At 37.5% G+C, this 12,959-nt stretch overlaps 1 protein-coding gene across 1 annotated transcript in view; it reads right to left on the minus strand.

The window, feature by feature from the left end:
• Nucleotides 1-685: 685 nt before the first annotated feature.
• The window catches only part of TNFSF8 (TNF superfamily member 8), a 37,320-nt gene continuing 25,046 nt past the window's right edge, over nt 686-12,959 (minus strand). The window contains exons 3-4 of the mRNA XM_036751759.1: nt 6,846-6,917; nt 686-2,173 (exon numbers count right to left, since the gene is read on the minus strand). Of these exons, the coding sequence (XP_036607654.1) occupies nt 1,776-2,173; nt 6,846-6,917 (470 nt within the window). The 3' untranslated portion in view covers nt 686-1,775. The remainder of the gene's footprint in view (nt 2,174-6,845; nt 6,918-12,959) is intronic.

The raw sequence follows: 12,959 nt of genomic DNA on the forward strand, positions 1-12,959 counted from the left end.
CAAACCTATCCCCTCCTTGCTTCCCTTAATGCAGCCCTAGATTACATTAGTTTCTCTGGCTGACAATTACACTATTGACTCAAACTAGCATACAGCAGTCCACTAAAACCTTTATTAGACAAAATTTCTCTAATCATGCCTTCTTCATATTGCCCTTTGGAGGTTGATTTTTGAAACCTTAAAGAAATAGTTTACATTTATTATTCAGACAAGCATTCACCAATTCTATTATTAAAGAGTATTTACCTTTATCACAAGATTCCTGACAATCTTGGGAGTTTGAATCAAGTGACCCGAGTTTTTCTCCTGACTTTTAACACTTAGTAGCCATGTGACTTAAGGCAAATTAATTTTATTTCTCAGGACTTTGGCTTTCCCTTCTGTTGTAAGGATCAAATGAAATGAATGTGAAAGTGCTTAATAATCATAAATATGAGTGAGGATAGTGATTATGAAATAATGATTTTCCTGAATGTGTTTAGGTATTTACAGATTGTTGCTTAACAGAGAAGCTGGACTGGGGTGAGACAGAGAGGGAGAGAAAGTGTTTGAAAGATCACGGCTGAGGAACTGCTGAACACTGAAACTAAAAGCCCAAAGAAAGTCATGAGAGTCTCTGCAGTTCTGATGAAAACCACTGGAAGAGAGATTTTGATTTATCAAACTTTAATTTGTATACAAGACAGGAATACACCTACTGCATGAAGCCACTTCCCCTTGGGTTATCTCTCCAATCACATGCTTTTGCCCAGATGTCTGGGTGGCTACAAATACAGTTGTTGTACTGAGGCATTTGTTTATCACAACCTTTCTTATTCCAACCCAACCAGTGAAGTTTATTGTAGTCTTTAGGATTTTCTTCTATTATCTTCAAGATCATAATGATGGCCTATTAGTCCTGCCAAGAATTAAGGTTCCCCCCTGCCCTTTCCAACATTGTTACCTAGCCCTGCATCTAATTATTTTCTGGGGAAGCACTTGCAGGAATTGGGATCAGCATAAAGACTAAGGGAAGTGAGGGTTCAAGCCATATACAGCTATTTCTCTTCCATTCAAAAGAGAAGGACTCCAGGCATCTGTAGCAGCAGCCATTTGCTGCCTCTATGACTGCCACGCAATATAGTCGTTGTTACCAGCTAACGTTCATCGAACACATGGCACTGCATGTTTTGAGGCAGCAGGAGGCCAATGCTTGCATGTGCTTGATATGGGTTGCTCTTAATTGGAATAAATATAAGCCTTAGTTAATAGTTTGCTAAGCATCCCATCTAATTAGTCTTGCTTTGAATAATCTCTTGTTTTTAAATAGATTTCCCCCATACTCCTATCTGAGCATTGGAGTGGCCTGTTGTAGGGAATTCTCCCTATTGTGTTTCAGACCTTGTGATTCCCTGCCCAGTCCAGCCATTTACTGTAATATTCTGGGCATTATCATAAAATCATACTGTAGGTAGAGGTAGCCCAGTCTTTTTTGCTTCATCAATCTTTCACTGATTTGGAATTTTAGGTGTGGATGCTTGGGGAGTATGTCTCTGTGTGATTGAAATTCCTTTTGTCTCCCTTCTGAAAGACAGTTCCACCAAGAGCCACTCTTATCATCACAGAAGGAGTGATGAATGAAAGTGGGGGAGGCATATGTTTCACACTCTTTGGGGTTTTAATCTAATGATACAGATCTCCAGTGAAAAGGCTTCTTTTTTCCCCTTTAGTCAACGAAAAGCTATAAATGGTGTGTGGTATTGGATGGTTTGTCTCCAAGGCCCAAATGAGGTTGGTCAGTTAGAATTGCTGTACTTGAAGGCTGCCAACACGCTGTCAAGAGGAAAGGTATTTGTATCCACATATTGGAATTCCTTGACCTTGATGGACACGGTGTTGTTGACATTTAGATTCTCCAGAAAGAACTGGGAGAGGTTCCTGTAGACGTTCTTTGTTTCTGTTTTTGATTCACATACAGTAACCAAAGTGTGCTTCTTTGTTTGGTTATCGATGAGAAGTTCCAACTTCAGGTCAACAGGATTGTCTGGGCAATCTGGCACAACAAATTGCAATTGGCAATAGATGATGTACCAGCCTGGAGACTGGATGATCAGATTTCCATCATGATATCCAATGCCATTGAGGATGCCATCTTTGTTCCAGGTCAGTTTGGAACTGCGTACTGACTTTGAAACTGGAAAGGGAAACATAAAAGAACAGGATTGTTGTGTGCATTTGGGAAATGGTCCACGTGATCTGATAAGAGTGTTTAATTAGAATAGTCAAGGCATTGGGGGGTCTTTGAGAACACAGTAAGTGCAGGATCTCTGTCAGAGACAGCTAGTTTGCACAGTGGATAGAACATTGGTATTAGAATCAAGAACACCTGAGTTTAAATCCTGTCTTAGACACTTAACTTGCTATGTTATTTTATCTCTGCCTCAGTTTCTTTATCTGTAATATGGTGATAATAATAGCACCTACCTCCCAGGGCTGTAGTGAGGATTAAATGAGATAATATATTAAAGCACTTTCTTCTGTTTTTTGGATGGGGGAAGGCAGGGCCATTGGGGTTAAGTGACTTGCCCAAGGTCACACAGCTAGTAAGTGTGTTAAGTGTCTGAGGCCAGATTTGAACTCAGGTCCTCCTGACTCCAGGACCGGTACTCTACTCACTGTGTCACCTAGCTGCCCCCATTAAAGCACTTTGTAAGCTTTATATCACCATATACATACTAGCAGTTAATATTATTACTATTACTATCACGATGCTTATGAATAAGATATTTCAAAGACTCACTGAACCATGAAATCTCAGAGTTGGAAGGTATCTCAGTGGCCATCCAGTCCTACCCAAATCCCCCCTGCAACACACCCATCAAGTGGTCATCCAGCCTTGGCTTGAAGCCTCACCTTCCTTCCCTATGAGGGAGAACCTACTTCCTCCTGAAATAGCCCCTTCCATATTTCGATAGCTCTAATTCTTAGCGTCCTCCCCCCTCCCCATATCAAGCCTACATTTGCCTCCTTGCATCTTGCACACATTGTTCCTTGTTTCACCCTCTGGGGTTCAACAGGACAAGTCTAATATCAACTACACATGATAGTCCCTCAAATACTTGTAAGCAGCTCTCATCCCTTCTTCCCTATTTCCCTAAGTCTTCTCTTCTCCAAGCTCAACATCCCCAGTTGCTTTGACTGATCCTCATGTATCGTGAAGCTGAGGATCTTCACCATCCTGCTTGTCCTCCCAAGGACTGTCACATGCACAGTTCATTCTATATGTCCCCAAAGGAAGAACTTGTAGCAATGAGTGGAAGTTTCATCTAATGGATCATAGTTTCATTGGATCATAGATTTTGAACCAGAAGGTAGCTTAGAGGCCATCAAGTTCAATACCTTGATTTTTTAAATGAGGAAACAGATCTGAAGAAGTAATTTGCCCAAAGTTTCACAGGTAGTAAGTAGCAGAGCTGGGATTTCAACAAGTCTTTGAACTTCAAATGTAGCATGCTTTCCATTGTGCCACAAGCTTGGCATAGAGGAAAACACAAACAAACCAAACACTTTCTATTAATTACATCTATTCAAAGGTAGAATGGGTGACTTCAGAAGATAATGAGTTTCTGTTTACTGGAGATCTTCAAGTTGGATAGCCACTTTTCAGGGATGTTGTAGAGGGAATTTCTGTTTTTATTTAAACAAAATTGTATTGATATTTTTGTTTTATTTTTTTTACATCACCTAGTATTCCCAATGTAACTCTACCTTCTCCTCTCAGAGATCTATTTCTTATAATGAAGAATAAAGGAGAGAAAAACAAAAAAAATATGGTTTGGCAAAATAAAACAACAAAAATGTCTGACATCGTATACTGTTTTCCATGACCTTCCACCTCTATAAAGAAGCGGGAGAGGTTCCTTCTCCTAGCTCTTCTTTGGAGCCAAGCTTGGTTATTATAATTTCACAACATTCAGTTTCTATGTTTTATTGTTTCCATTTATATTGCTGTAATCATTGGAGATATTGTTTCTTGGTTCTATTTGTTTAACTATGCACTATTTCATGTCTTCCCAGACTTTCCTGTATTTACCATTTCCTATAAAACAGTGATGCTATTCCATTACATTAATCTATCATGATTTGTTTAGCCATTCTCCAAGCAATGAGCATCTATTGGTTTCAAGTTCTTTACAGCTCTCTCTCTCTCTCTCTCTCTCTCTCTCTCTCTCTCTCTCTCCCCCCCCATCTTTCCATATATATATATATATATATACATACACTCTACATATACATATTCTCTCTCTCTCTCTCTCTCTGTGTATATATATATATATATATATATATATATATATATATATATATATATGCCTCTATGTCTCTATCTATCTGTCACCTTTCTTTTTATCATTGTTATATTCCTAGACGGGCATGGATAGGTTTAGTCAAATATGCAAATTACTTTCTAGAATGCTTAGACCCGTTGAAAGAAAGCATTACTAAGAATGTGTTAATGTGTCTGTCTATCCATAACCCCTCTAACATTGACTATTCTTAGTCATCTTTATCAATTTGTTGGATGTAAAGTGAAACTAAGAGTTGTTTTGCTATTATTAATGATTTGAAACATTCTTTCATATGGTTGTTAATAGTTTGCTATTCTTTTGAGAGGCATTTGTTCATATATTTTGACCACTTATCTATTGGGGAATGACTTTTGGTCATGCATTTCTTAGCCAGGTGGCTCAGGATACAGCACCAGGCCTGGAGTCAGGAAGACCTGAGTTCAAATATGGCCTCAGACACTTACTAGCTGTGTGACCTTGGACAAGTCACTTAACCCTGTTTGCCTCAGTTTCCTCATCTGTAAAATGAGCTGGAAAAAGAAATGGCAAACCACTACAGTATCTTTGCCAGAAAAACCCCAAATGGGATCACTAAGAGTTGGGCATGACAGAAATAACTGAACAACATCTTGGATATCTGATCCTTATCAAAAATATTTGATACAAAGATTTTTTTCCTCAATTGATTACCTCTATTCTTGTCTTAGTTACATTGTGTTGATGCAGAAACTTTTCAATTTCATACCTCAAAGTTATCTATTTTATATTATTATTAATTGCCATGGAGAGATTTCAGGCACAGGTTAGACTAGATGATCTTTAGAGTCTCTTTCAACTCTGAGATTCTACAACTCCGTGTTGCTGGGACTGACCTTGTTAAAACTAGCCTTCACCAATAAAATGACATTTAGATGGAACAATGCGAAGAGTACTGGGCCCGGAAGCAGGAATACCTAAGTTCACATCTGACCTGAGATACTTCCTAGCTGTATGACCTTGAGCAAGTCACTTAACCTCTTTGTCTCAGTTTCCTCCACTGTAAAATGGGACAACAATAACACCTACCTCCCAGGGTTGTTGTGAGGATCAAATGAGATGATATTTGTAAAAAAAAAATTTAACACAGTACTTGGCACATGGTAGGCACTATATCAATGCCAGTTATTATTATTAACTTTTGAAACAGAGAAGTTAAAGTTAGTAGCTTTAACTGCTGCTTCTATACGGCTTCTCTTTTGTCATGGAAGGTAAAAAACATTTTCTCTCTGATCTCTGAAGCAAATCATTTGCTAATGGTCAGATTTAATTCACTAGCAAAAACAAATTAAAAAAGGAAAATAAGTTGACTGTGGCTAATGACAAAGACTTATGGCCAATGTTTGATTTCTCTTCCACTCAGGCTTTGGAACAGCAGCACATTTTAGTGTTTCATCTAAACATCTGCCTCTTGACAAAAGCATCTAGCAATATGCAAAAAGATTTTGGGCTTGTTCATTAAGATCTCAATCAGACAGGCAGAGCAGTTTGCAGTATATTTAACACATCTTATTGGTGCAAATAAAGGCCTAGAGTTGGTCATTCTATTGAGTGTCTGGTTTTAGTAGCCATGAAGGAGATGGTCAAAAGTCATGTAAGCATGGTAAAATTCAATGATTCTTTGAGTCATATTTGGAACTCCCACCCTGGTCCTCCTGTCCCCTCATATCTAGCCAAATCCAATCATACTTCAGTTTATATTCTGGCCATCTTCTTGTCTGCTGCTCTACCACCACTATAGACTTTCTCTCTTCCACTCTCCCCGCCCAACTTTCCAGATCTGGAGCCATAATCAAATCAACATTACTGTTACTACTGGAAAGGATTTGCCAAGTTACTGCCCTAGGCTCCACTTATCATCCCTGTGACTTTGCAAACCAAAACATAAATCCCTGGCTACTATTTCCTTTTATAGTATGTATTATCTCCCCTTAATAGAATGAAAGTATCTTGATGTCAGGAAATGTATTGCTTTTGTGTCCCCAGGCTTAAAATGGAATTGACATATAATAAGTTCTTAATAAATGCATTTTCCTTCCTTCCTTCCTTCCTTCCTTCCTTCCTTCCTTCCTTCCTTCCTTCCTTCCTTCCTTCCTTCCTTCCTTCCTTCTTTCTTTTCATCTATCCATCCATCCATCCATCAGTGACTAAATAGAGAAATGACCTTTAGAAGTTATGCAAAAAGCTAGGTGGCTTAGCGGATAGAGTGCCAGGCCTAGAGTCAGGAAGACCTGGGTTCAAATCTGACCTCAGACACATACTAGCTGTGTGACCCTGGGCAAGTCACTTAACACTGTTTGCCTCAGTATCCTCATCTGTAAAATGAGCTGGAGAAGCAACGGCAAATCACTCCAGTATCTTTGCTAAGAAAACCCCAAATGGGTTCATGGAGACTTGTACATGACTGAAACCACTGAACAAGAAACAGATTCAAGATTTTAAGGAGGATTTGAAGGATTGGATAAATGGAACTCGATTACTGACCTTGTAGATATGCTGATGACTCACTCCCTAGAGGCTTCCTCAGGATACTTAAGATGTCCGATGAGCAATTTCCTAAAAGCAAAAGTCAGAGAAATGTGAAAGTTTTATTTCTACATTTGGGAATAGTAGACATATTCCTGATAACCCTCCATGGCCCTTGATTTAGAATAATGACAATTTCTTTTCCACTCTCAAGGGAGCAGCTTTCTCCTCTTTGACCATTAACTATTTTTCAGTGATATCCATGGTGATGAATACCTAATTATTGCTATATAAAATGAGAGAAGGAAAAGATGTTGACAGATGCTTACAGTGCAGTGGGAAGGGAGGCTTCCGTTCAGAGGGAGAAGACAAGGCCAGCTATCACGATCAAGTACAGTAATAGCACCAAAGAAATATAAAACATTTAATATTTTATGAAGATAGGGAATGAATTCACCCTCATATCTCCTCCTCCCCACCTCAAATCTCTTTATATCTTCAATTGGCCTTTCATCCTGTATTCTAGTTTCTGAAGAACAGGTAGGTAGTCCATTTCTTTGCTGAGGCTAATCTCTTTTCATGACATTCTCTCATGTTTCCTCTGGCAGTTCCCTCTCCAGCTCTGTCTATGTCACTGTCTCTGTTCTCTCTCTCTCCTCCTGCCTCTCCCCCCTCTCTCTCTGTCTCTCTCCTGGTTCTGCTCATTTCACTCAGTATCAGTTCATATAAGTCTTTCTAGGTTTTTCTGAAGTCCACATGCTCATCCTTTCTTATAGCACAATAGTATTCCATTACATTCATATACCAAAACTTGTTCAGCCATTCCCCAATTGATGGGCATCCCCTCAATTTCCAATTCTTTGCCACCACGAAAAGAGCTGCCATAAATATTTTTGTACATGTAAGTCCTTTTCCCATTTGTATGATCTCTTTGGGATACAGTCCTAGAAGTGGTATTGCCCAGTCAAAGGGTATGTTACAGCCCTTTGGGAATAGTTGTAAATTGCTCTCCAAAATGGTTGGATCAGTTCACAACTCCACCAACAATGCAATTTTCCCACATCTTCTCCAGCATTTATAATTTTCCTGTTTATATCAATGGTCTTTAAAAATTGCTTTTTACCATAGAGTCACTTTCAATATGCACTCCCAGATAGAACCCACTCTTGTAACAGAGAAAAGTAGGTAAGGAAAAACAACTCACACAGCAGTCATGTTGGATAGTATTATAGCATTTGGCACCTGCATCCCTCACCTATCTACACAGAGTAGGTTTCCTCAAGTGTTCTCTATGACATTTTGCTTAATTGGAATTAGGCATATTTGATTCATGTTTTGATTTACATCAACTTACTGTTTATTGTCCTCCACTTCTGCTTTACTGACTTTGTAGTAGTTCATAGAAGACTTCACATGTTTCTCTGATTCTCTCGTAGTCATAATTTCTTATAGCATTATATCATTCCATTATATTAACATACTTTGTTAAGTATGTTAATATAATTAACATACTTTGTTAATTTGTTAGTTTGTTAATATAATTAACAAACATAACTTTGTTTCATCCTTCCTCAAATGATGAACTCCCACTTTGTTTCCTATTTTCCCTGCCTTCTGAAGCCAGCTCATCAGGGCTAATTGTTAAATTTTCAGTGTAAACATTTATTGTTCAGAAATTGGCCAGAAATCAGGGCTTGAGTTATTATTCATTGTTAGACTTAAAAAAGTATTGGAGAAGATGTTAATAATTTAGTTTAAATTTAAAAGCATATCATAAAGCAGCTAGATGGTGCAGTAGATAAAGCACACTGGCACTGGAGTCTGGATGATCTGAGTTCAAATCTGGCCTCAGACACCCTTACTCACTGTATGACCCTGGGCAAGTCATTTAACTCTGATTGCCTCTCAATAAAACAAGTGTATCATGCATATAATTTCCCCCCAGAAAGCCACCTCTTAAATATGTACCAGCACATCCCTGATTGATGCTCTGAATATTTTGAGGTCCTTGGGGTGTGTGCCCAGTCCTGGAATTACTGGATCAAAAGGTCAGAAAAATATGACTTTTTTCAAATAAAACTGAAATGCCTTCTAGAATAGGACCCAAATTATAACTCCACTAACAGTATATTAGTGTGCCCATTTTCCAGCAACACTGTAACATTGATTATTTCTACATTTTAAAATCTTTGTCACTTTAACACGTGAAAGGGAAAATTCAGAGAATCCTTTTAACTTACATTCCTCTTACTAGTAGTAATGAGTAATCACTATTAGCAATTAGGAGTATTTTAATATCATTTATAGTTCATATTTCTTCTTTTGAAAATTGTGTTATCATGTACTTTGACCTCTTATCTATTGGGAAATGGCTCTTTGTCTTATATTATTGTTTGAATAACTGTTAAATATAAGATTTTTACGGGAGATAATTTGAAGCATATATGTTATTAACTCCACCCTGTAAATATTTAGGCAAACTCATTGATATGTAACTTTGATTATTTGAAATCTTTGGTGGTATCTATCAGTAGCTATTTTCTCAGTATGTTAATTCCAGTTACAGAATTGGCATTTTGTCTTTTTGGTATTTTGCAAAGGAAGCCTTATCTTTCCTATCAGTGCGGAAAAAGTCTCCGGTCCCAGATGTAGGGCTTTGTGTTCTCTGTTTTACTGGGTGGAAGAGTAGATATTTAAAATCATTCTCTTCTTTTGAAGTCATTTAAGGCTCTCAAATAATATAGAATGGTATTAGCTGCATGTTGGTGGGGGTAGAGGTGAGAGTATTCTATCAGCAGAGCAAGGAGGACAATTATTTCTATAACACATACAAGAAAATTTAATTAGGATCAGCCATCCTTGGAATTGTGCTTAAGCTCACTGGAATTAGTTAATTCAGTACTTCTTAATAAAAGCCATCTTGCAATTAAAGTGCTGAAGACCAAAAGCTTCAATATCTGGGCGTCCCCAGCTTCTAGCTATTAGCAGCATTTACTTAAATCACTAATTTCTCTCTCTCCTTTCTAATTTCACCTCTTTCTCTTCATCCAGATGAGATTGTCATTCCAAATCCTCCTCCATCATTCTTCTACATCAATCTCTTAAATAATACTCTATTGTGGCACTCTTTTCAGAGAAATCTTCATTTACTCTGTCCTCTTCCTTACTTCTATCCTTATTTGGTTATTTTCAATTTTATTCTCTCATTAATGGCCATACATTTTTATGTTTCTTTTTTATTCCTGACATGTCCCTCATGAAAGGTAGGGCTTCTGAGACACAAAAGTTGAATTTGCTCCTCTATCCCTTTCCTGAATTCCCACATTTGAGGTATTACCTTTATTTTCTCCTTTTACTGTTTATTTTTTTTTGTAGAGTCTTCTTTATGTTTCACTCCTTGGTATATTAACTCAAGAAAGAAGTAATGTCATATTGGAGAAGCCAGTCTGTACTCTGAAGCAGGAGGTCTGACCTTATCCCCTACCTTTATCATGAGCATTCACCCCTCCCAATGTTTACCTTCTTCCACCCCACCATGTTCTCTCTGTCATACCTAGAGGACAGTACATGTATATTTTCTTTCCTGAGGCCAGTTGCAATATTGGGAAACACAACCTTTGTTCAGAGTGAGTTGTCCTATAAGGACTCCCAACGTCCATTTACCCCAATGCAACCTATTATGAGGCACTTGTCTCTCTTCTACCTCCTCCCACCATGGAAACATTTCAATGATACCATTTCCTTTTCCCTTCTAGGGAAAAGTCTTCATTTCCTGCCTCTCATCCCTTCTCCTCCATTATTCTTACCTGACTCTTTAACAACCTCTCATATACTATGAAAGTCTGAAAATTATTATCCATTATTTACACATACATCTGATGGATGAAATTTCATTCCTAGGACTCCTCCCTCTCTCCATTTTTTGTTTTCCTTTTTCCCATTTGAGTAGGTTACAATTGTACTATCTTACTACCCCACATTTAATTGATTCATTTACTTGTAGGAGAGCATGGTTTATTGTTCATAAACTATTAAATCAATTCTTCCCCCTTCCTTTCTCCTGACTTTCAATTCCCTTAAATCTTTAGCCTCATTGTATTCTTTTATTCCTTAATAATTCTCTTTACTTTTTCTTTCAAACCTCAATTAAAGAAATAGTAGGCTTGTCTTGACTTGGAAAATTAGATAATTGATTTCTTTGCTTAGTCTTTTCTTGATAGTCATACTCCATGCCTTTAGGGTGTTTCTTTTCTTTGTAATATTTGAAAATTAAATACTCTACTCCTCATTTTTTTTGTAAAGAAATAACTCAAATGGCTCTCTTCTTTTGAAGGTTTATATTCAGATCTTTTCATTGATAAATAGGTTCATCGTTGAAAGATGTTATTTTGGAGGTGGATCCTGAGATCCTTTTCTTTTTCAGCTGTTCTGTATCTTTTATTTTCGATTTAAAGTAATCCTGATCTATTACAACTGACTTTCCTTCAGAATTGGAGGCCTTTTTCCCGGTCACTTGCAAAATTTATTATTTAATGCTGCAAATATAAAACTTATCAACAACCTTCCTTGGAATTTTAAACTTGGAGTTTTCCTCTGTTAACAACCTACCAGTTTTATCAATTAGTGCTTTAATCTCGATTTTCAAAATTTCAGGTCAATTTTCTGGAATTACTTCCTGCATACGGCATGCAGGCTTTTAAATTTATCATTCTTATTACTATTTGGAACCACAGTTTAGCAAGAACATTTGATAAACCAGAAAGTATCTGGAGGGAAGGCACTCATGTATGGTGAAAGGCCTTGAGTTCATTCCATGTGAAGATTGGTTGAAATACTATATCTTAGAGAAGAGGAGATTTGGGTGGGTGGGGGGATATAATAGCTGTCTTCAAACTTTTGAAAACTTGAATGGAATTAGGCATTAGATTTGTTATTCTTGGCTCTAGAGGGCAAAATTGGGATGAAATTGCCAAGGAGAAACTTTAGGCTTGATACAAGGAAAAAACTTGACAATTAGAGCTCTTCTGAAGAAGAATGGGATGCCTCAGAGGATAGTATACTTTTTCCTCACTGGAGGTTTTCAAGTAGAGGCTAGATGACCTCTTGGATATAAGAGAAAGATTCTTATTCAGGTAGGATTGGATGAGATGGCTTTCAGTGTCTTTCAGTTGTGAGTTTCTATGAATTCTGTGAGTAATAAGACAATGGCTTTTGGGAATGGTAGGGTCAAGTAAAGAGTATTGTGCTTGTTCTTCTTGTTCATGTTGTTGAAGTCCACTTGCTTTGGCTTTTATAGCATTTATGTGTTCTTTCAGAATCATTGCCTTTGGCTTTTCTTCCACCAGTTTTTCTTTCCCTTATTACTGAATTCCAGATCTGTCATACTGTTTTTCAGAGCTATTACTTTGCTGAGGTTTTCCTTTGTGTGTTTCAAGCCGTGCATTTTGTTTATTTTACTCCTGCCTCTGCCTTTTTAAATCTCTGGTTTCCATCAAGATTCAGCTCTTATCCCATCTTTTGCAGCAGTCTTTTCCCAGTTCTTTCAGTGGGCAATGACTCCCCCTCTAAGCTCACCTTGTATCTACTTTGTACATATAGTGTATGTACCTATAGATGTGTACATGCTCCCATTAGCATGTGAACTCCTTGATGGCAGGGATTTTTTTTTCTTCCTACTTCCCCCACTTATAGTAAATATTTAATAAATGCTTGTTGATTGATGAGTTGAGAACTCCAATTTCTGACTTAATTTCTATCCTAACATATTCTTTAAGCTTTTTTTTTCTTTTGCACTCTCCTGGAGTTTCTTACTATTTTTCCACGATCTCTATGGAATCTTCCAAATTTTTTGTCTGTCTGCCTCTATATCTTTCTTTTCAGAGGGAGGAGGACTCATTTTCTTTTAAATCACAATTTTTATTCACTATTTTGTTACTCTTTTTTTGGGGTGGATTCTTACTCATTTTCCTTCCATTTTTATGAATCTTATTGTTGGTTTCCCTGTTGGTGGCGGGGGGGCAAAGCTGGACCTTCATCCACCCTTTTAGTTTTTCAGACTTTACAGTAAATTCAATTGAATTCCTAGTAGCTTTTCTTAGGTTTACCTCCTCGATGTTTGGTTCCTCCACCTTC

Source organism: Trichosurus vulpecula, chromosome 3, assembly GCF_011100635.1.
Source record: "Trichosurus vulpecula isolate mTriVul1 chromosome 3, mTriVul1.pri, whole genome shotgun sequence".
NCBI classification, from domain to species: domain Eukaryota; kingdom Metazoa; phylum Chordata; class Mammalia; order Diprotodontia; family Phalangeridae; genus Trichosurus; species Trichosurus vulpecula.